This window comes from Colossoma macropomum, unplaced genomic scaffold, assembly GCF_904425465.1.
Source record: "Colossoma macropomum unplaced genomic scaffold, Colossoma_macropomum, whole genome shotgun sequence".
Taxonomy (NCBI): Eukaryota; Metazoa; Chordata; class Actinopteri; order Characiformes; family Serrasalmidae; genus Colossoma; species Colossoma macropomum.
The window spans coordinates 27,528,758-27,549,435 of NW_023494792.1; the positions used below are offsets into that span (position 1 = coordinate 27,528,758).

A 20,678-nucleotide genomic window follows, 5' to 3' on the forward strand; every position below is an offset into this window, starting at 1 on the left:
GACAGAGTGAGAGAGAGATGGAGAGATAGAGAGGCACAGTGTGTGTGTGTGTGTGTGTGAGAGAGAGGGGGGGGGACAGAGAGTGAGAGAGATGGAGAGATAGAGAGGCAGAATGTGTGAAAGAGAGAAGGAAGGAGAGAGAGAGAGAGAAAGAGAGATTAGTTGTATCAGTGGCTGTAGCTTGGTCAGGCAGCCCCTCCCTGACCTAGAGAGAGAGAGAGAGAGAGAGAGAGAGAGAGAGGAAGGAAAGAAGAGGGGGAGGAGACAAAACCATCCTGCACCTTGCAAGAGTGCTGCTTTTCTCTTTCTTCCTCTGTGGTGCTGTCTGCACTCCTCTCACTCTGTTATTGTAGTTGCTGATATTCTGTGGTGCAGTGAGGCAGTGCACTGGCCTTTTCTCTCCCAATGACCATGAGGACTCTTCACAGGCTGAAGTTGATGAGTTCTCCGAGCCTCAGCGAACTGGGCAAGAGTGAGAAGGCAGCCTTGGAGGAGAGGGGCACCCAGCAGTGCAGGGCGGGGGCCAACGCCACCTGGAACAGGTACCACACCAACACATCTCAGTGCTTCAGCTTCAAACAGTAATGTGGGAATTGTCTTAGAAGTAAGCCTGACTGGTTCATAACTGCTGAGGTTTCATTAGAGCTACTCTGTTTATTAGCTCCTCTGGTAATACTACTACTACTAATAATAATAATAATTAATAATAATAATAATTAAGTCTTTACAGAACGTTTCCTTTAGTTACAAAATCTCAGTGTGCTTTGGACAAGAAAATAAGCAAAATATTAAAAAGGTAAAGCACAGAGGAAAAATGACAATACACACACACACACACACACACACGCATCTTCTAAGCCGCTTCTCCCTCAGGGTCGCGGGGGCTGCTGGAGCCTATCCCAGCTGTCAAAATGACAATGCAGATGCGCCATAGGCCTCTTTGGGCCCAAATTGATTTGATATATAGAGTATTTGTCTAATGGTTTCGTATCTGTACAAAGAGGGAGATGACAGAGAGGTACTTTGCACTTCTTCAGCTGTTCACAGCCGTTTGTTCTGCTCCGTCACTTCTGCGCGTATGTGTTTTCCTCTCCTTACGCGGAGAAGATGTTAGCATTGTCTTCTCTGCATACAGTTCAAACATTTCCTCAGTCACTGATGCACTGCACACTGCTGTGTACTGTAGATTGACTTATTTGTCTATAATAGCATGTTTTAACTGTACATTAGTGCTAAGGCTCAGTGGTCAGTGCAAGGTTGGCATTTGGTGGCACTAAACGTCCAGCCCTTCTCTCCATCAGCTGGTTGAGATGCAGAGGCGAACACAAAGAGGTCACTGAGAGAAGAGAGGCCTTTGTGTTTCCTCTCAAACTCTTACTCTCGCACACACGGAGAACAGCGCATGGGTGGTATTCGTGCTGTTAATACAATCAGCCCCTGATGAGGTTTGTGTGTTTGTGTGTGTGTGGCTAGGAGGAGGGAGGAAGGAGGAAAAGCTGTTTAGCATCACTTAACGCCACAGGCTGATATTCATATCTTATCATGTACTGACAATACCAAATAGCTCATTAGTTAAAACACTGATTTCAGTGGCAACACATTTCTCCTCCATATTGAAAATCCAAAGTTGGATACTGTCATTACACATATCTGCAGAAGTTTGACCCAAGTGGATATGGTTTATTTCGCTGATATAAAATGCATGTTTGCAAATTACAGTGCCATGTTAGCGCTTATTCTCCTGGCTGTATATAAAAGTTTCAACACCTGGTCAAACTGCATGTTTTGTTAATATTCTAAGTGAAAATAAGTTAACACATCCTCTTCAGAGAACACACGCAAATCTGGCATTTTTTGCACATTTTAGTGCACAACTTCTGTTTATTTGCTGAGTTTAATGTATTGGAAAAAATAAAACGTACAAAATATATGTGCCATAACTTTTGCACAGACCACATATGTTTTATTTTTTCCCAATATGTTAAACTCAGCAAATAAACAGTAATTGTGCATTAAAATGTGCAGAAGTGTGTTCTCTGTAGAGGACGGGTGAACTTATTTTCACTTAGAAAATTAATGAAACATTTTTAAATTTGACTTAGGGTGCAAATTTAAGTGAGGGATATAAATGAAAATAAGTTACACATCCTCTACAGAGAACACACTTATGCACGTTTTTATGCAGCATTACTGTTTATTTGCTGAATTTAACATATTGGAAAAAACAGAATGTAGTCTTTGCAAAAGTTATGGCACATTTTATTTTTTCTGTTTTTTATTTTTTTTCCAATATGTTAAACTCTGCAAAAAAAATAGGAGCAGTGCGTTCAAATTTACAGAAAAATAGAGAAAAATGTCAAATCTAAGTATGTTCTCTGTAGAGTGTGTTAACATATTTTCACTTAGAAACATAATTTGACCAGGGCTGTTCAAACTTTTGCTTCTGACTGTAAATATAATGATAAATAATGTGTATCAAAAAAATATTGTGATGTTATATTTTTGCCATATTGCCTATCACCAAACCCACTGATTGGTGTGTGTGTGTGTGTATGTGTGTGTGTGTGTGTGTGTGTGTGTGTCTCTGCAGCATCCATAATGCAGTAATCGCTGTGTTCCAGAAGAAGGACCTGGGAGATAATGAGCTGTACTCCCTGAATGAAGGGGTCAGGTAAGCAACATGAACTCCTCTGAGGAACACATATAGGCCCATAACCAATGCATTTTGCCATTACCAAATTGAAAAGTATGACGAGCTGTCTGAATATCTGAAGGCTTTATGAGCTGAGGAGACATCTGACAAACAGTGTGATGTCTGAGGTTGCTCATCGAAAGCTGTGTGCCTGCTGAGTAGTGGAAACTGATACTCTTTTAAACACCCACTCTACCACGCAAAAACAATTACAGAAACTAAGAAGCCAAAACCGCATGTTGATTTTCCTGAGCTGATCTGAGTGCGGTGAAAGAAGTTTGAGTGAAACCTCTGTAATTGTTCAGGTTGTATTTGCTTCCATTATTGCAGAAAAAAAGCTGCAGCACAGCACATGCTAGCACATTGTCTTGAGCAGTAAAGGCCTGGTGGTCTCTCAAGCAGTTGCTTCAACCAGTTCACAATTTAATACCATGCTTTGAAGTGCAGGGGAGTTGCGTTGCAGGGCTCTCAGTGTAACCACTTGATATATATATAATATTCATATATATACATGTATGTATGTGTGTGTGTATTACACCTGATGAGCTCCTTAGGCTTCTTTTTAGCCATGCCAATACAGAGATGATACAAGTAAAACTGAAAGAACTCTACAGAGCTGACCTACTTTGAAATTCTGACAGTCTGTCGTGTTGGCAAAGCAGTGATTCACAACTACATGCTCACAGTTTCACAACCATTCAAAGTGATTAGATTTTATTGTTTTGATTTCAAAGAGCTCAACAGTGGTAAGTGGTAAAACTCAACAGATAGAGTTTTACCACTTTAATCCCATTTCGAAAATATATTAGTAATCTGGTGAGTAATCGCGTAGTGATCGAGTAATAACAAACTATACATAGTCTTATAGCCTTTCAAAGATTCTTAAATATATACACTGTGTTTAAATGTTTGTGGACACTCCTTGTTATTAATGAATTCAGCTGCATTAAGCTGCACTCACTGCTGATACAGGAGTTCAAATGCATGCACAGCTTGTATAGCCTCCATAGAAAAGCATTGGCAATAGAATAAGATGCTCTGGAGCATCCACACATGAGCCTAAGGTTGCCATGTCCAATGCCAAGCGTAGACTAGAGTGGTATGAAGCCCCTCAGCAATAAGCTGTGGAGCAGTGGAACTGCAGTCTCCAGAGTGATGGAGCACCAAGCAATACCTTTGGGATGAGCTGGAGTGGCGTTTGTGATCCAGAACTAATCATCCAACATCAGTATCTGATCTCACTAGCACTCCTGCTGCTAGATGCAATCAGATCCTCACAGCAATGTTCCAGCATTTAGTGTGAAGCCTTCACCAAAGAGTAGAGACAGTTACTGCAGCAAAGGGGGCAAAACTCCTTTTTAATACTTTCGATTGTGGAAGAAACATTGGATGAGCAAGTATCCACAAACATTTGGCCATATAGTGTGTGTGTGTGACCCCACCTCCTTGTTTCTACACTCATTGTCCATTTTATCAGCTCCACTTACCATATAGGTGCACTTTGTAGTTCTACAATTACAGACTGTAGTCCATCTGTTTCTCTGCATACTTTGTTAGCCCCCTTTTACCCTGTTCTTCAGTGGTCAGGACCCCCATGGACCCTCACAGAGCAGGTACTATTTGGGTGGTGGATCATTCTCACCACTGCAGTGTCACTGACATGGTGGTGGTGTGTTAGTGTGTGTTGTGCTGGTCTGAGTGGATCAGACACAGCAGTGCTGGAGGAGTTTTTAAACACTGTGTCCACTCACTGTCCACTCTATTAGACTCTCCTACCTTGTCAGTCCACCTTGTAGATGTAACGTCAGATATGATAGCTCACCTGCTTCTGCACAGTTTGTGTTGGTCATCCTCTAGTCCTTCATCAGTGGTCACAGGGCGCTGCCCACAGGACGCTGTTGGCTGGATATTTTTGGTTGGTGGACTATTCTCTTTGGAGTTTGGCCCTTTTTTCTTACTTACTTACTCTCTTATTTACTTACTTAAATACAATGATTTCCCCCCTCTCAGCAAGACTGAATCCCCTTTAAATACCATTCCCACTTCTTCTGTCTCGAGTCATATTTCATTCTGTCCCTTAAGAGCTGTACTGTCTCGTGCCATTGCACTGAAATAACTTGGCCAGAGTATCAAATGTTTGAGGTTTTGCTACACGTCCGTTGTTTAATGTGGGTTGTCTTTATTTATCCACGGGAGTTTGATCTGCGCCAATGCGTTGTTTGTAGTGCAAGGTTTGCTACCAAGCTGAACATGAAACTAATAACGGCAACAGCAAGCGATTAATGTCCCAGTGCAGCGGAGCATGTCAGATTCTTCCTCTACATCAAGCAGCCCACACATGTGCGTCCCAGTCACCCTATGACACATAGCTCTGTAATGGCTAAAGTGGAGAGTTTGATGTTTTAATAGGTTGTAATTGCCTGAGCCTCATGAAACTGCAGTGATCACACATACAAGTCTGTATGTGTGTAGAAGAGACATGGGCCGGGTGGGAATAACCCACAGGCCTGATTCTGTCCAGCACACTCAGAGGGAGTGCCGCTAGGTTTACAGTGACCCAACAGAAACTGTAGTACTCAAAGTGACTGCTTCAGTAAATGACACTGAATTCTGTTTTTACTTGCACATCTGACCCTTTCCTTAATGTCTGAATGACAGAGAAATCACACTAGGTCTAATTTGCAGGTTTGGACCACATCGCTATATACTGCTGCAAGTGACCGCAAGATAAAGCCAGTGCCTATCTGAACATCTGACGCTAATCAAGCCGAGTGTGCAACATAATGAATGAAAACTAAAGGCAAACTGTGGTGTAACTGTCTCAGTAAACCATGTAAGCTACAATGCACAAAGTGCAGACTCGTTGACTTGCTCGTGTGCAGTGGTTCGTCTTGGAAACTCAAGTGTTTCGTGGCCTAGTGTCTCATTTCCTGTGTCTGTATGATCACAGAGACCTCATCAGTTTGAGACACAAAGGAAACAGGAAGCACCTGTTCCCACTGCCCACAAGAAACAGGGGAGCAGAAAGCCAGTGTGGGGCTTTAATGCAAAGATCAAAGGTGTAATAAAATCCTGTGTGCATGGTTGGGCATCTCAGACAGGGCATGACTTAAATAAGAGACACAGAAGGTCACTAAGAGTTCATAAATCAACAAAGCGTGGTCATTGAGGTAATGGTTTCTGACTGTCCTGCAGTTTCAGACTCTCAGACCTCAGACACTCCCTGTGTCCTCACACGGCCACCCCTGTTTTTGTGTTTGACCTCCTGTGGTCTATTATATTATGGGAATTAAAGGGCCTATAGCATGGAAAACATTTCCCTTGCATTTCTGAAATACAAGAATTTGATGTAGGATGTAAACACTGTTAACAGTTTCAAAACATGCTGTTCACTCTCCAGTCCATAAAGTCCATATATATGGAAACTAAAACAACCTGTTTTGATTTTATTGTTTTTGTGATGCCACATTTATCAGCCTACAGCAGTTAAGCCCCGTCCATTTACAATTAAGTTATTAGGAGACTTTAGATACTTAGTTGTATGCCAAAGTTTAGGCACCGCTGGTCAAATGACATGTTTTGTTGATTCTCTAAGTGAAAGTAAGTTAAACATCATCTACAGAGAACACACAAATACGTAATTACTGTTTATTGGCTACATTTAACATATTGTTGGAAAAAATAAACTGAAATTGTGGCCTGTGTAAAAGTTACATTTTAATTTTTTTCCAATATGTTAAACTCAGCAAATAAATTTTAAAAGATGTCATATTTAAGTCTGTTCCCTGTAGAGGATGTCTTGACTTATTTTAACTTAGAAAATCTTTAAAACACATCGTTTGACTAGTCGGGTTCAAACTTCTGCATACAAGGCACAGGAAAAAAAACTTAATGAAGAGATACTGGAAAATGGTCATTGGTTATGGCAGAACTGTGTAGGATATGGGATATTTAAGTTGTGAAATAAGAAAAATTCTTTTGATTAAGTCGTGGCCTGTTCACCCTCTAGTTAAGTCTCCACCTGTGCTTCCACAAAGTCACATAAAGCTGTACCGGGTCTTTTCAGACTGCTGCACACACAACATGATTGGACAGCTTAACAAGCTTGAAAGAGAACACTAACTGCCAGAGATCACTGACAGACTCCCGCCTTTACTAGCATCAAGTTGAGTGACGGGTGTGAAGGGAGGGCCGTCGAACCCACCCAGAGAGATTGAGGCCATTTATGCTCTCTTGGGCTCTCTGCCACAGATGGCTGTGTCATCAGTGAATTTCGAAGTGAAAGTCTTTTTTGATATATCAATGCATCATGTAATTAATTGATTTGTTCACTTGTGCACTTCTTCACTTAATTATTCTCTCCTTTTCTTACTCACTCACCCAGTCCCCTGTTCTTACACTGAAAGTGCTGGGTCTTGTGTTGCAGGCAGCTGCTGAAGACTGAGCTGGGCTCCTTCTTCACAGAGTACCTGCAGGTGAGCAACTGCTAAATTTATCAAACACAAATGTAGGCAAAACGATGTGGTACTGAAGAACATCAGCGTAATTAAATAGCAGTTAAAACGTGGAGATAGGAACCAGATGTCTGAAGAGTTTAATGCCGCTAAAAGCTCCCTCACAGAAAGTTATTACACGAAATGGTTGTGAATACACTGCCTGATGTCTGAGGCATTGTTTTAGGATTTTAGGAGAATAATTTTGACCTAAAATATTTGCATTGACATTGACATTGTGAGACATTATGACCCCTGGTTCCTATCATCACCACTGTAAAGAAAATAGAGTCTGTAAGTTTCTCTACAATGAAGCTTTTCACACCAAACCACTCTGAATGACTTTGTTTACATCTCAACCAGTGAATTATGCAGAAATTTTGAAAAATCTGTGAAATTTCCTTTTAAGAGTCAACGAACTGCTGAAAAATGAAAAACTTCTGAATTCTTAAGAGTTTCGGTTATGAAAGTGTACTTTCAGTTAATACTCTGCTGATAGAGTGCCGTAAATGGACTTACTATATACTTATTTTGGGTGGATGACAGCTAAACAAACCAAACTGCCAAAACTGTGATCTTCAATCAAACACAAACACGTAAACTGTGCTATGTGCAGTCTACTCTGTAAAATATCTGATACTGCAGATGACAGGGGTTAAAAGAAAATATGATGTGTTTGATACACATATTGTAAAAACATATTTAGAATTTAAAGCAGGTGATTGAAACCATGTTAGAATTTAATTTACTTGAAAGATCAGTTCATTCTGATTTGTTCTTTGAGGGTGGCACTATGTGAAACCCGTTCATCTAGTCTCAGTGGTAAAATAGCGAAGACTTTTTTTTTACTTGTCTGGCTGTATCATTGCTTTTGTAAACTTCCAGTGGTTGTCATGGACTGGCATTTGTAAGTCGTGACTCACTCAAGTGAAGGACTTTTCCTCAATGAACTGTTAAGGAGAGGAGGGACAGGTGCTTCCTGACCAGGAATTCCTCTCATCAGCTCTGACCAGGAAAAGCAAGCTATATACTCTAGCTGTGTGCACAGTAAAATAAATTAGGGATGTGCATGGGTACCAACAATTCTGTGAAACTGCAATTTTATGTTTTTTAACAGGACTGTAAGATGTAACAGTTAGTATGTATGTTATAGTTTGTGTTTTGCTACTATGACATACAAGATTATTCAGAAGGCACATTCTTAAGTAAGATCATATGCAGAAGTTTGGGCACCCCTGGTAGAATTTAAAAGAAATGCTTTGTTGATTTTCTGAGTGTTAGTTAACACATCCTCTACAGAGAACACTTGCTGAATTTAACATATTGGAAAAAATAAAGCATAAAATATGGCTTGTGCAAAAGATATGGCACATTTTATATATTGTTTTACTTTTGTTCAACTGTATGACATTTCACAGAAAAATATTAAACATATTAAAAATATGTTTAAAAAATGCCATATTTAAGTTTGTTCCCTGTATAAGATGCCAACATTTTTGAGCTGGGAGGTTCAAACATTTGCATACAACTGCATATACCATATACAAACATGTTTGTTTACACTAAGTTTCCAGTTTATTAGGTAGTTTTGACAGTTAGATCAAGTAACTGCTGGGAGTGGCCCACCACCCAAACAGTATCTGGTGAGCATTGACATGTACCCAAAAATAATTGATGTACACAGGAAATTCTCATGTTGGTTCAGCGCAGCTTTTCCAGTTGATATAAGTCAACAAGAAATGGAAACATGACAGACTGACTCATGTTCATACTGTTCAGAAGTGTTCAGAGTTCAGGTTGATGTCAAATAGAAGATTAGCTCTTTTACAATCTCACATAATGCAGATTTAATGAAGTATTATAATGTTGCAAATTTCAGTTCAGAGTTCACTGTTTTTTTTTTTTTCAGAACCAACTCCTAACCAAGGGAATGGTGATACTGCGAGACAAAATTCGGTTCTATGAAGGTAAGAGACTGCAAAATAGAAATCAGAAAGTGTGATTAAAGGGGTGTTGAAGTTCGGTTTTCCTCAGAAATGTTTTTGTGACTGTGAGAGCTCAGATCAAAGCTCATTTATCTCCTGTAGTGATACCCACATTGCTCCCCACAGCTTAGATCTGCTGGAAGCTTTATGCAAAAGCATGGGTGCATGGGTGCGAGTCTGAATTTGTATGTATGTGAGAAAGAATGTAAAAGAATGTGTAAAAAAATTTGTATGTGTTTAACAGAAAAGTGCTGCTCCGTCATTATCAGCTCCAACCAAATGCCTGCCCACCTCCTGCTATCTTCTGCTCTGGCTTTTAACAACGTGTAACTTCCTTTAACCTTTGAAGACACAAAAAAGACGGATGTCCTGTATTTTTGTATGTAGAGCATATGTTCTGTAGGTTTTCTGACTGATGATATGTGTTAACTTTCTGGTTTTCCATGCAGGTCAGAAGTTGCTAGACTCTCTGGCTGAAACATGGGACTTTTTCTTTTGCGACGTGCTCTCCATGCTGCAAGCCATATTCTACCCAGTCCAGGTACAGTATTTCTCACTCGGGTACTCTGCTCAGATAGACTACATTCCAGTTTTTTAGGTACCTCTAACTTGTCACGCATTAACCATTTTATCAGGTACACTTGTTAAATAGGTGCACTTTGTAGGCTTACAGTTGCTGACTGTAGCTCACAATGTATGAGCCAGCCTCCACCCCATCCATCAAGGAGTGAGGGACCATAGGACCACCACTGAGCAGATATTACATGGCAGATATATGGCCAAAAGTATGTGGAAACCCCTCCTATTTATTGAGCTCAGATGTTTCAGCCACACCCATTGCTAATAAGTGTATAAAATTAAGCACATAGCCATGCAATCTCCATAGACAGACATTGGCAATAGAATGGGTTGTACTGAAGAGCTCAGTGACCTTAAACATGGCACTGTTATAGGATGACACATTTGCCACAAGTCAGTCTGTGAAACTTCTGCCCTGCTAGATCCTCCCCAGTAAACTGTAAGTGCTAGTATTGTGAAATTGAAGTGTCTAGGAGTGACAACAGCTCAGCCACGAAGCTTGGACCGCGTAAACTCACAGAGCGGCCACTGAAGCACATAGCATGTCTATCCTCTGTTACGCACTCACTACAGAGTTCCAATATCAAGTGTCAGCTGGAGTGGTGTAAAGCATGCTGCCACTCTAGAGCAGTAGAAATGTGTTCTCTAGAGTGATGAATCATGCTTCACTATCTGGCAGTATGATGGATGAATCTGGGTTTGTTAAGAAAACGCTGCTTACTGGAATGCATAGTGCAGTAAAGCTATAGCATACAAAGACATTTTAGACAGTTATATGCTTTCAACTTTGTAGCAGCGGGCAACAAGGCATGACTGTTCCAGCTTTGCCCCTGTACATAAAGCAAGTTCCAAAAAGATGTGGTTTGACAAGTTTGGTGTGGAGGAACTCCAGTGGCCTGCACAGAGCCCTGACCTCAACTCCTCTAAACACCTTTGGGATGGGTTGGAACGTTGATTGCAGGCTTTCTAAGTGCCTGACATTGGACGAGAAAAATGCTCACAAATGCTTTTTTAACAGAATGGCCACAAATTCCTACTGACTCTAAAATCTTGTGACCTTCTCAGAAGAGTGGAGGCTATAAGCTGCAAAAAGGCAGACAAACTCCATATGTGCCCAGGGTGTGATGGTCAGGTGTCCACATCCGTTTGACATGATAGTGGCATGGATGTGCTTTGTGGTGTATCAGGGACAGCTGGAGTTTCTAAACACCTCTGTGTCATTGACCAAATGATATCCAGCCAACAGTGATCCCCTGGTCAGAAACTTCTAAAGAAGGGCTAGAAGATGGTTAACACAAACTGTGAATGGAACAAGATGAGCTATAGTCTCCGCTTTACACTTACAAGGTCCAAGAACAAGGTAGTTGTGTTACCATGCCACATTACCTTGCCATTACCACAAAACCACATGCAACACTACCATATTACTACCATGTTAGGGTTACTGCTGCGCTGAGTGTGGTGCTAAATGGTGCTTCTTCTGGTGCCCTCCTTCCATTGGTGGACAGGGTAGAAGGGGTTGGATAAACTGTGCCCAGCAACAGACCACAGTCAGTAATTGTATACCTAAAACATGGTGTATGTATGTGTGTGTGTATATATATGTATATATATATATAGATATATATATATATATATATATATATATATATATATATATTTATATATAGAGCTATTTCCTAATGAGCTAGTGTTTGTGTGTCTGTGCAGGGTAAGGAGCCCTCGGTGAGGCAGCTGGCTCTGCTGCACTTCAGGAACATCATTACTCTCAACCTGAAGTTGGAGGATGCTTTGTCTCGGCCCAGAGCACGTGTGCCTCCTTCCATCATACAGATGTTGCTCATACTCCAGGTAAGCATATTTATTTATCACTCAGATATCAGCGTTTTGGTACCATCTCAAATTTTGAAAGCTGTTACATGTACACATGCACTAATGACACACCCTGTTTTGACTGTTGGCAGCAACAGTTAACAAATTGTGAAGAAAAGCCCACCTAGACAGGTTGTCATCCTCCTTTTACTTAAACTTTGGTCCTCACTATACAAACAGAAACTGGAAAATGACCTCAGAACCTACCATCATGATATGTTCATGTCATATAACAAGCGCAAGAAAATCATACAAACAGCAATAACATAACTGAACCACCAGAGATCAAGAAAATGCCAGATTTACTACATATATACAGTCGTATGCAAATGTAACACTACAGAAACTGTGCCAAACGTTTCACTAGTTGACTGTTTTTATAGTGTCAACTTTAGCTAATTTTGAGCATAACTCTAAAATGATAGCCAGTTCATAAATAGCAAACACAGCTTTGAATAGCTGTACACACATAAAATCATAATTATTTTTCATTAAAACACAAAATAAGTTTACTTAATTGCAGATAATGTGCATTTCAGTAGTGACAATTGTTAAAGCTACACACTGATTTTCAAAACAATGAGATCTAACTGCTCACCATGTGGCCATGACTGACAGGGATGAAGTCTCACTTCCTGCTCTAACATTCAGGGGTGTGGCTAAAATAAGGCTCCACCTACAGACTAAAACGATTTGTATTTCGGTTCATTAGTAAGTAATGTCAAGTCAATTCCGACTCCTGGCGAACATATGGATAGTGTTTCCAGAATATCCTATTTTCTGTTTTTGTACTGACATGAAAACATAGGACCGGATTTTTTGAATAAAGCTTTTTACTTTTTTTACTTGGAAAGAAACGGCAGTTGGAAAACATTGACAACAAACAACAACAAAAATGTAAAAAGTCTTACTTTAAGAAGCTGAAATTTAGGGGTTAGTGTTTGGGACAGGCACCTCCCTTTAGAAAGCACCCTATAAATTATGATTTTGTATATAGCTTATTACTATGTCAGCTAATGACTTGGGTATAAATGGATCATAACATAATGCTTGTAAATATCTAAGATCTGAATTGTAAATGGATTTTTTACTGTGGGATCACAGTTTGAACTGATTCGGTAGAATGGTCCATATGTATGTGTGTGTGTGTGGATCTATAAATGTCATGTCCACACCTTCATGTTAGTTATATAATCAAGATTAAAGCCATGATTATGACAGTGCATTTTATCTGTTTGTACTGGCTTTTGTCCTGCGTTAAGCTCTTATTTCACAGTAGATTGTTTTATACAACATCTAGTGACAATTCCTACATCCAGCAAAAGTCCAGCAAGCCATGTGTGCCTGTTCTTCACTGTTAAATGACCTTGTAAATTGCAATGCCAGAAATTCTTATCCTTTTTTCATTTCCTTTTTCTTTGCCTTTCACACAGTAACAAAGTCTCCATTCATAACAAAATAGAAACATGTTTCTTAGCAACCTGGACACATGCATACGGACAATGGGAAAGCCTTATCAGGCTGTTTCACTACAGTTTTCATCTTTTCATATTTCCTCTAATTCATTATACCTGCTGTGCATGATTCAGATTGTGTGTATGTGTGTTTTACCATCACGTACTGCCAGGAAGCTGCATGACAATGAGCTCTAAATGTGCTGCTTCTAAGAAACATCTGGGTCATAAGGGTCTGTCTAACTGCAAGTGACTCACTTAACTCAAGGCCCATATACCGAAAGAGGAAGATGGTAAAATAACCACAATAGAAGATGAATGTGTATGTGTACATGTATGTGTATGTGCATGTGTATGTGTATGTCCATATCCTTGAAGTATTGACATTGTAGACGCAGCAAACTGATTTTCATAAAGAGAAAAAAAGAACCCAAAAACTTGTATTTGGAAATAGCTGAAGAGCCAAAAGAATTCCTGTTCATCGCGAGGCTAAAGTTAGGGCTGAATAATGTGCAGACAGAGCAGTGTTTAGCTACAGTAACAGACATCAGTGGGAAAAACCCAAAGGATAGTGTTCAGACACTCCTGAGAGTGGACAGTTGTCAATAAATGGCAGTGAGATTGCTCGTAATCAAACTTGGTTAAGCTTGTAGTGTGTGGTGAGAGTTAGTCATAGGGCATCAGTGTGTTATGAATGAGTGCTATGATTTTATGCAGAAAGTACAATGGAGTCATGAAGACTGACCTCAGTTAAGGTCAGGGTGTCCTACAGTTCTCTGAAATTGAGAAGTTTTTGTTTATACATGGCTGATTTGACCGTTTGCTTTTGGAGAGATTTTGGCAGGACTTTGGCAGGCCACTATGGGCGAGTTTCACTACTGTCTCAGACTTTCGTGGACTGTGGTTTGGTGCCCTTTTCCAAACATCTACAATGTTTTTGCAGAGGCTTTAGAAATTTCTCCAGCTCTGTGCTGCACACAGTACAGAATCTGTGCCGCACTCGGATGTTATACAACGTGGAATCTGTATTTGTCGTCAAATTAGCAGTAAAAGATGAAAAAAGCACATTTCATTTTGAGTAGGGCCGACTGATATGATCATTTTGTGGCTGATACTGATAAAATTTTAATGTTTTAGCGCTTTAGTACTGTAGTACGTGTAATGTGGTCTAACAAGTCCACCTTTCCAGATTGTTCCTAGAATAATGTCCAAAAGCCAGGACCTGTCATAGTATGGGGGCGTATTGATGCCCATGGCACGGGTTACTTGCACATCTGTGAAAGCGCCATTAATGCTGAAAGATACATACACGTTTTGTAGCAACATTTGCTGCCTTTTAGAGAACGTCTTTTTCAGGGACATCAATACTTCTTTCAGCATGATAGTCACGTGTTAAAACAGCATGCATGCATAATCAGAGAGCGTGAGTGCTAGACTGGTCTGCCTGCAGTCTCTGACTGAAAATGTATGGTGCATTATGAAGAACAAAATACCTGTATGGTTGCACAGCTGAAGACATGTATAACTGAGGAATGGCAAAAAATTCTGCTTTCAAAACTGGATCATTTGGTGTCTTCAGTTCCCAAATGTTTATTAAGAGCTGTCAAAAAGAAAGGTGGTGTAATATAGAGGTGAACGTGCTCCTGTCCAAACTTTTTTGGAACGTGTTGCAGGCATCTAATTTGGAATGAGAATATATTTACAAATAACAATGTTCATGAGGTAGAACATCAAATATCATGTTTTTGTACTGTTTTCCATTTAATACAGACCAAACAGAATTTACTAATCCCTTCTTTCTGTTTTTATTAGCATTTCTCATACTGTCTCAGCTTGGAATTAGGATTGTATACGCTGCTATAAATTTCAGCATCCCCAACGTAAAACGCTTTTTTTGATCCTTAGTGGGATCAAAGGTCGTGTCTGGGAGCATATTGGACCTTTTTTTAATGAGTGGTGTAAAAATATTCAAGGAACACAAATCACGTCTGATTTAGGAGCTGTTAGAGTAAAGCTTATATGCAACTCTAAGAACTTGAAGATAAAAAGAGGAAGTTCCTGTCTTATCAGGTCAAATCAACTGTCTGAACAAAAGTGGAACACTGTCTGCATCTTTATCTCAAGATCAAATGTTCTTCAGATTAGAATGAAAATGGGAAGCACCGGAGGTTAGCTCACTCAGAAGTTCACAGCGTGTCTGACTAGCACCTTTTTCTTGTTCTCTTTTTGACGTCAAGGGCAGATCATTATGAGTGGCGATGACGCCAGGGTTAACCTTAACCCACAGGCATTTGGGAGTTTACCAGTGAGTCTGCTAGTTAATGTATGACTACAGGAAATCTGTGAAGAATGTGCTTCTGTTGTGGTATGAAGAGAGCTTTGTGGTCTAAAAGGTAGTTTTAATGAAGCCTTTATATACGGTTTTGAGTCTGGTTTGAAAAGCGTATAATAACGTTATCAGAACTACCTAGTGAAGGTAAAAAATATACATACCGGGTGTGATTATATGGCTCTAAAATTATGATTTGTTATGTTTGTGCTGTCTGTTTAGTGAGCATTATCACATAGTTGTTGTCATAGTAGCTCATAACAGTGTTTTCATTGCATTGTCTTACCATCAGGGCGGCACGGTGGCGCAGTGGGTAGCGCTGTCGCCTCACAACAAGAATGGCCTGGGTTCGATTCCCGGCCGGGCGACCAGGGTCATTTCTGTGTGGAGTTTGCCTGTTCTCCCTGTGTCTGCGTGGGTTTCCTCTGGGTACTCCGGTTTCCTCCCACAGTCCAAAGACATGCAGTCAGGCTGATTGGACATGCTAAATTGCCCCTAGGTGTGTGTGATTGTGTATGTCTGTCTGTCTGCCCTGCGATGGACTGGCGACCTGTCCAGGGTGTATCCTGCCTTCCGCACAATGACAGCTGGGATAGGCTCCAGCACCCCACCACGACCCAGAAGGATAAGCGGTTTAGATGATGTATGTATGTATGTATGTATGTCTTACCATCTCATGATAAAAGAAAGAAAATCTTTTCACACAAGCATACACAAGTTAAGAATAAATTAGGTGTTTTTACACCAGTGACAATGCGTTTGTTTCCTTGTAGGGTTTTTTTAATGAGAGCTGGTCGTAGATCGGTTTTTGCTCAGTAGTTGTATTTGCTCTACCTGATTGATGCCTCATACAGGGCTTTGTAACTCTCAGGCCCTCAGCTATGTTTGCTTCAGTGGACACAGTATGTGAAGTGTTCCCAAAAGGCACAGAGCCTCTCGTGCTCTACATTAAAGCATGTTCCCTCTCTCCATTCATTTGTGGCCTCAGGCTCCCTTAACCCACATACTCAGGGGGAAACGTAGCTATAAATACACTCGTTTGGGCCTCAGTCCCCTCTTCCGAGTCAGCTCCGTGCATTCCCAGCTCACAGGCACTGATTTTTCGCAGAAGTCCCAAGGAGATAAAAGAGATGATCTAAATCACATTTAGATTTCTGGAAAGTGCTGCGGAAGCTTGCAAGCACAAGCACATGTGCTGATACATGGCATGAGTTGGACATATTGATGCTTTATCAAAACTACATGTAGTTTCTGCTAATGTAGCTGTAGCCAGTTCCAGTGTTGTAGTATCTTCCCTTTAGCTGGACTTTAGCATTCTTTAAGGCTGGTGCATTCCGCGTACTGTGCAGCGGCCTTGACAAACAGAGTAATTACCAGAAAGGAAGTAGGATAAGGACTCTAAGTAGCTGCACAGAAATAGGTGGCTGTCTGCTTTTCCTGTTTCTGGAGGTTTTCCAGCTTCTTGCCGTTATTTACGTCTAGCAAAAAATAAGCACTGTGTTTATGTGTAGAAATGCTTAATACTAGGACCTGACCGGTGTGAATGTTTTGTAGCCGATACTCATTTTAAGTGGCTAAAATTCTGAAAACATAATATCAGCCAATATGATTTTATATTCATGGATGTTTCTGCAACTAAGGTCCTGGAAGTGGGTTTTTTGGATGTATGTTCACATTTTAGCAAGTTTCACAACACATTCTACCATACAAAACGGTTGGTAATTTCTGAAGCATATTTTAGATCGAAATACCTTTTTTTGTTTTATTCATGTTCCACATCTGTGATTTCATTTTTAAGTGCATAAATAAATACAATTATTAAAAAGTAAATACAATTAACTAACTGTAGTCACAAATATGAGTTCAGGGAACTCAGGGAGTGCATTACAGGAAACTTTAAATCTCTGCTCGCTGCTGTCACTCGACCCTTATAAACTTTTAATCTCTCACCTCCACTCAGCCTGCAGCTCTTTTACTTTATATTAGTTCTGTTTTACTTTACTTTTTTATTAAATCATTTCATTTGTTAAGATTTTTTGTTCATCTTATTTTCTGTTATCTTAGTTGCTTCTTTCATTTATGCTTTATTTGCTTTCATTACTTATTGCATTGCTTTTTATCTCTGTGTTATTTGAGCTTTTATTTATTTTATTTTTCTTTATTAATTTTACTTTGTTCACTTAGTCTTGTTAGTTTTAGATTCATGACGTTTAACCTTTTCAATCCATGTTTAACTTGCTCGGCTACATAGAATAAATGTGGATTAATACTGGCTGCTATTATCAGCCAACTGATATGTTTTACTTAACACAGATGTGTATTCATTATGTTTATACAATGGTTTTAGGAGTTTGGCGCAGTTTTAAGAGCCCTAGAAGTAAAAGGTAATTTAGTAAGAAAAAGCTTATAATGTTTTGGAACTTTTTCAGCTGAAGGATTTTAACTTGGTTGTAGTTTATGCATCTAATACAGTATCTTATTTCCTAGAATTAAACCCGTTTACATTATGAAAACACATAAAAACAATCTTTCTGAGCAGCTCAAGCCCTCATAGAGCTCACCAGCTAATGCAGAGCAGGACTGGGACACAACAAAAAACTGGTATTTCTAGTAAAACAGATTTTTGAGGAAGGATTATTAACTATTAATAACTCATATATGTAGTTTTACATTTCACAGCTCGATGCTGTCGGTGAAAGTATGTGACATCATGGTCTCTTGGATGAAAACGGCTGATGCTAGTGTGTCCTATGAATACATAAAGAATAACACAGAATAGTACTGTGCTCAGAATGCAGTGCTGATACACACAGGCCTGTATGTGTAGGAGGGCACTGGGAGTTTGGAGTAATTTTCAGTGGTACGTTAGATTTCAGTCATGTTATGAGTGAGGTTGTGACAGACAAAGGCTGTTAAGATAATGGAGCTAAATAGCTGTCAGGTAGAGGCTTGATTTTGTTCAGTGTGTGTGGGTCAGCGAGTGGGCTGGAGTGAGAACAGCATCATACTCACTCGCTTACCACAGCTAAAATATACACTCACTCGCGCTCCTGTGCACTTTAACTTTCTCACACTTTCACAATCTCTCCATCTCTCTCTCTCACTCTCTCTCTGTTTTTTAAGTCCTACATTTCTGTTTATTTGAACTGAGAGTAGGAAGCTTTGCTGTTTACGTTGATCTGTTTATTGTCTGTGTGGGGTCTAGCTGTGTTCCACTGCTGGCTGTGAACACTGTCAGACTCCCTCGCTCTGCTTTAAGGGAAGAGTTTCAGACACTCTGTGGAAATTCACTGAGTCAGCCTCAAAAACAGCACAGGCTCGCTAAGCCACACCTTCAAATCCGCACATACACTCACACTGTCTGAGCAAGTGAACACTTCTTATAATGAGAAATATTACAAATATCATGTGCGTTTAGAATGATTTCTCTTACTAAGATATGGTTTTGGCGGTGCACTCCCAGCACCACATATACCTGGAGACCTAATGCACATTTTGTCATTTTAAGCACCTTCAACAGCAATACTGTACTATCTGTGATACTTCAGACAGTATTCTTCAGTTATGAAGTACCACATGTGAGCATTACAGGGTTGTCATTATCAGTCCTGTCAGGTGAGGAGCACACCAGCCTCTTTCTGTCCATTTCAGCCCATTTTTCCGCTGCCTTTGTGCTCCAAGCAGAGCACAACACTGATATTCTTACATTCCAAGATGACCATTGTAGGGTGTTTGTATGTGACTGGTTCAACTGATATAATACTGGGACAGTTTGACTGACCAGTGAAATCACTGGACCAGTGAAATCACTGGACCTCAGTCCCAGTTGTCAGTTTTGGAACAGGACGTGAGATGCTGAAATGTGCACTTAGTTTGGGGAAGAGTGGGCTAAAATGGACAGGGACTGGTGTAATCCATACCTGACAGGACTGACGCTGTTGCTAAGGCAATAGGATGCGTAACCAAGTATTAGAAAAGAAAAGACACATGAATCTTTTTTTTTTTTGTCCACTGAGTTCATAATTACCATATAATTACCACCAGGATCAACTTCTAATATTACTTATTAATGCATTATGACCACTATAATCCACACACAAGACATATAACACTGTTAACATCCTCTGGTTCTCCAGGTTCGTTTGGTAATAAAGTAAAACATATCCAAGCTTGTCCTACCAGAGAGCAGATCTCATACTGCAATTTCTTTGTTTCATTTGTATGAAGCCCATCATCCCTTTCCAGATTTAAAAGTCTACTTTATAATCTTTCCAAGTGGCACTGAAAGTACGTACATGTGTAGTTAATTAGTTGGTGATGTTCTGTTTGTATAGGCAGTAATTAAGGGCAATCTTTTCTATTTTATACATGTATGAACTAGCCAAAAATAAAATAAACAAAGTTCTCACTGCCCTGGCTTCCTTCTGACACTTTATATTGGATCAGATTCATGGCACACAATTTCTATATTAGGTTTTCCTACAAATACTAAGTAAACAACAGTAACTAATCCATTTCTCCAGGTCTCCTGGTTTTGCAGAGGTAGAGAAATGAGGAAAGACTCATTTCAGTTTGTGTAGTTTGGCAGAGATCTGAGTTTCTGTTCATTTACTGAAGGTGTTCAGGATATCAGCCTAGCACCATCATCTGGTCAGGGAGGGGTATTACAAAGAGTAATGGCCTGTGAAGGTCTTCCATGTTAAAAAAACATTAAATGGAACATAATTTTCTGAAAAAAGGTGGTAGTTTTAAATGTATCTGTTTGAGGAACCCGTGTCCTGTGCTGCGTGTTGCAGGGGGTGCATGAATCTCGAGGAGTAAGTGAGGACTACCTGAAGCTGGAGGCTCTGATCCAGAAGGTTGTCTCTCCGTATCTGGGCACTCACGGCCTCTACACTGATGACGGCTCTGTGGCGCAGTGCTCCTGTGTGCTGGGTAAGAGTTCAGTTCCAAGTGTAGCGTGAACAAGTATGGAGGTCACACATTAGAGGGAGCTGCCATAAAGAGGGCTGCTACTTTGTTAAGCCCAAAACGTGAGCAAGTCCAGTGTGTGTGCGGTGCATTTTACAAGCTTCTGCTTAAATAATGGCACTGCTCATGCTTTTAGAACTGGAGATGGATGTGTAAAACTAGACGATTTTTATGTTTTATAAAACATTGGAACAAACTATATGTAAGTGGTCTTGTGGGCAAACCTTGTATCTCTGGGAAATAAATGTATAGGGAGAGGAAAAAAGGTCTAACAAAGTCTATAGTATTTGTAATGTAACTCAA

At 40.1% G+C, this 20,678-nt stretch overlaps 1 protein-coding gene across 3 annotated transcripts in view; it reads left to right on the forward strand.

Moving 5' to 3' along the window:
- Window positions 1-20,678, forward strand: part of LOC118812059 (proline-rich protein 5-like) — a 38,814-nt gene that overhangs the window by 16,092 nt on the left and 2,044 nt on the right. For all 3 annotated transcript variants that reach the window (XM_036576747.1, XM_036576746.1, XM_036576745.1), the window contains 7 exons: window positions 429-542; window positions 2,591-2,671; window positions 7,119-7,167; window positions 9,095-9,152; window positions 9,620-9,711; window positions 11,460-11,600; window positions 20,201-20,339. In XM_036576747.1, the coding sequence (XP_036432640.1) occupies window positions 439-542; window positions 2,591-2,671; window positions 7,119-7,167; window positions 9,095-9,152; window positions 9,620-9,711; window positions 11,460-11,600; window positions 20,201-20,339 (664 nt within the window). In that variant the 5' untranslated portion in view covers window positions 429-438. The remainder of the gene's footprint in view (window positions 1-428; window positions 543-2,590; window positions 2,672-7,118; window positions 7,168-9,094; window positions 9,153-9,619; window positions 9,712-11,459; window positions 11,601-20,200; window positions 20,340-20,678) is intronic.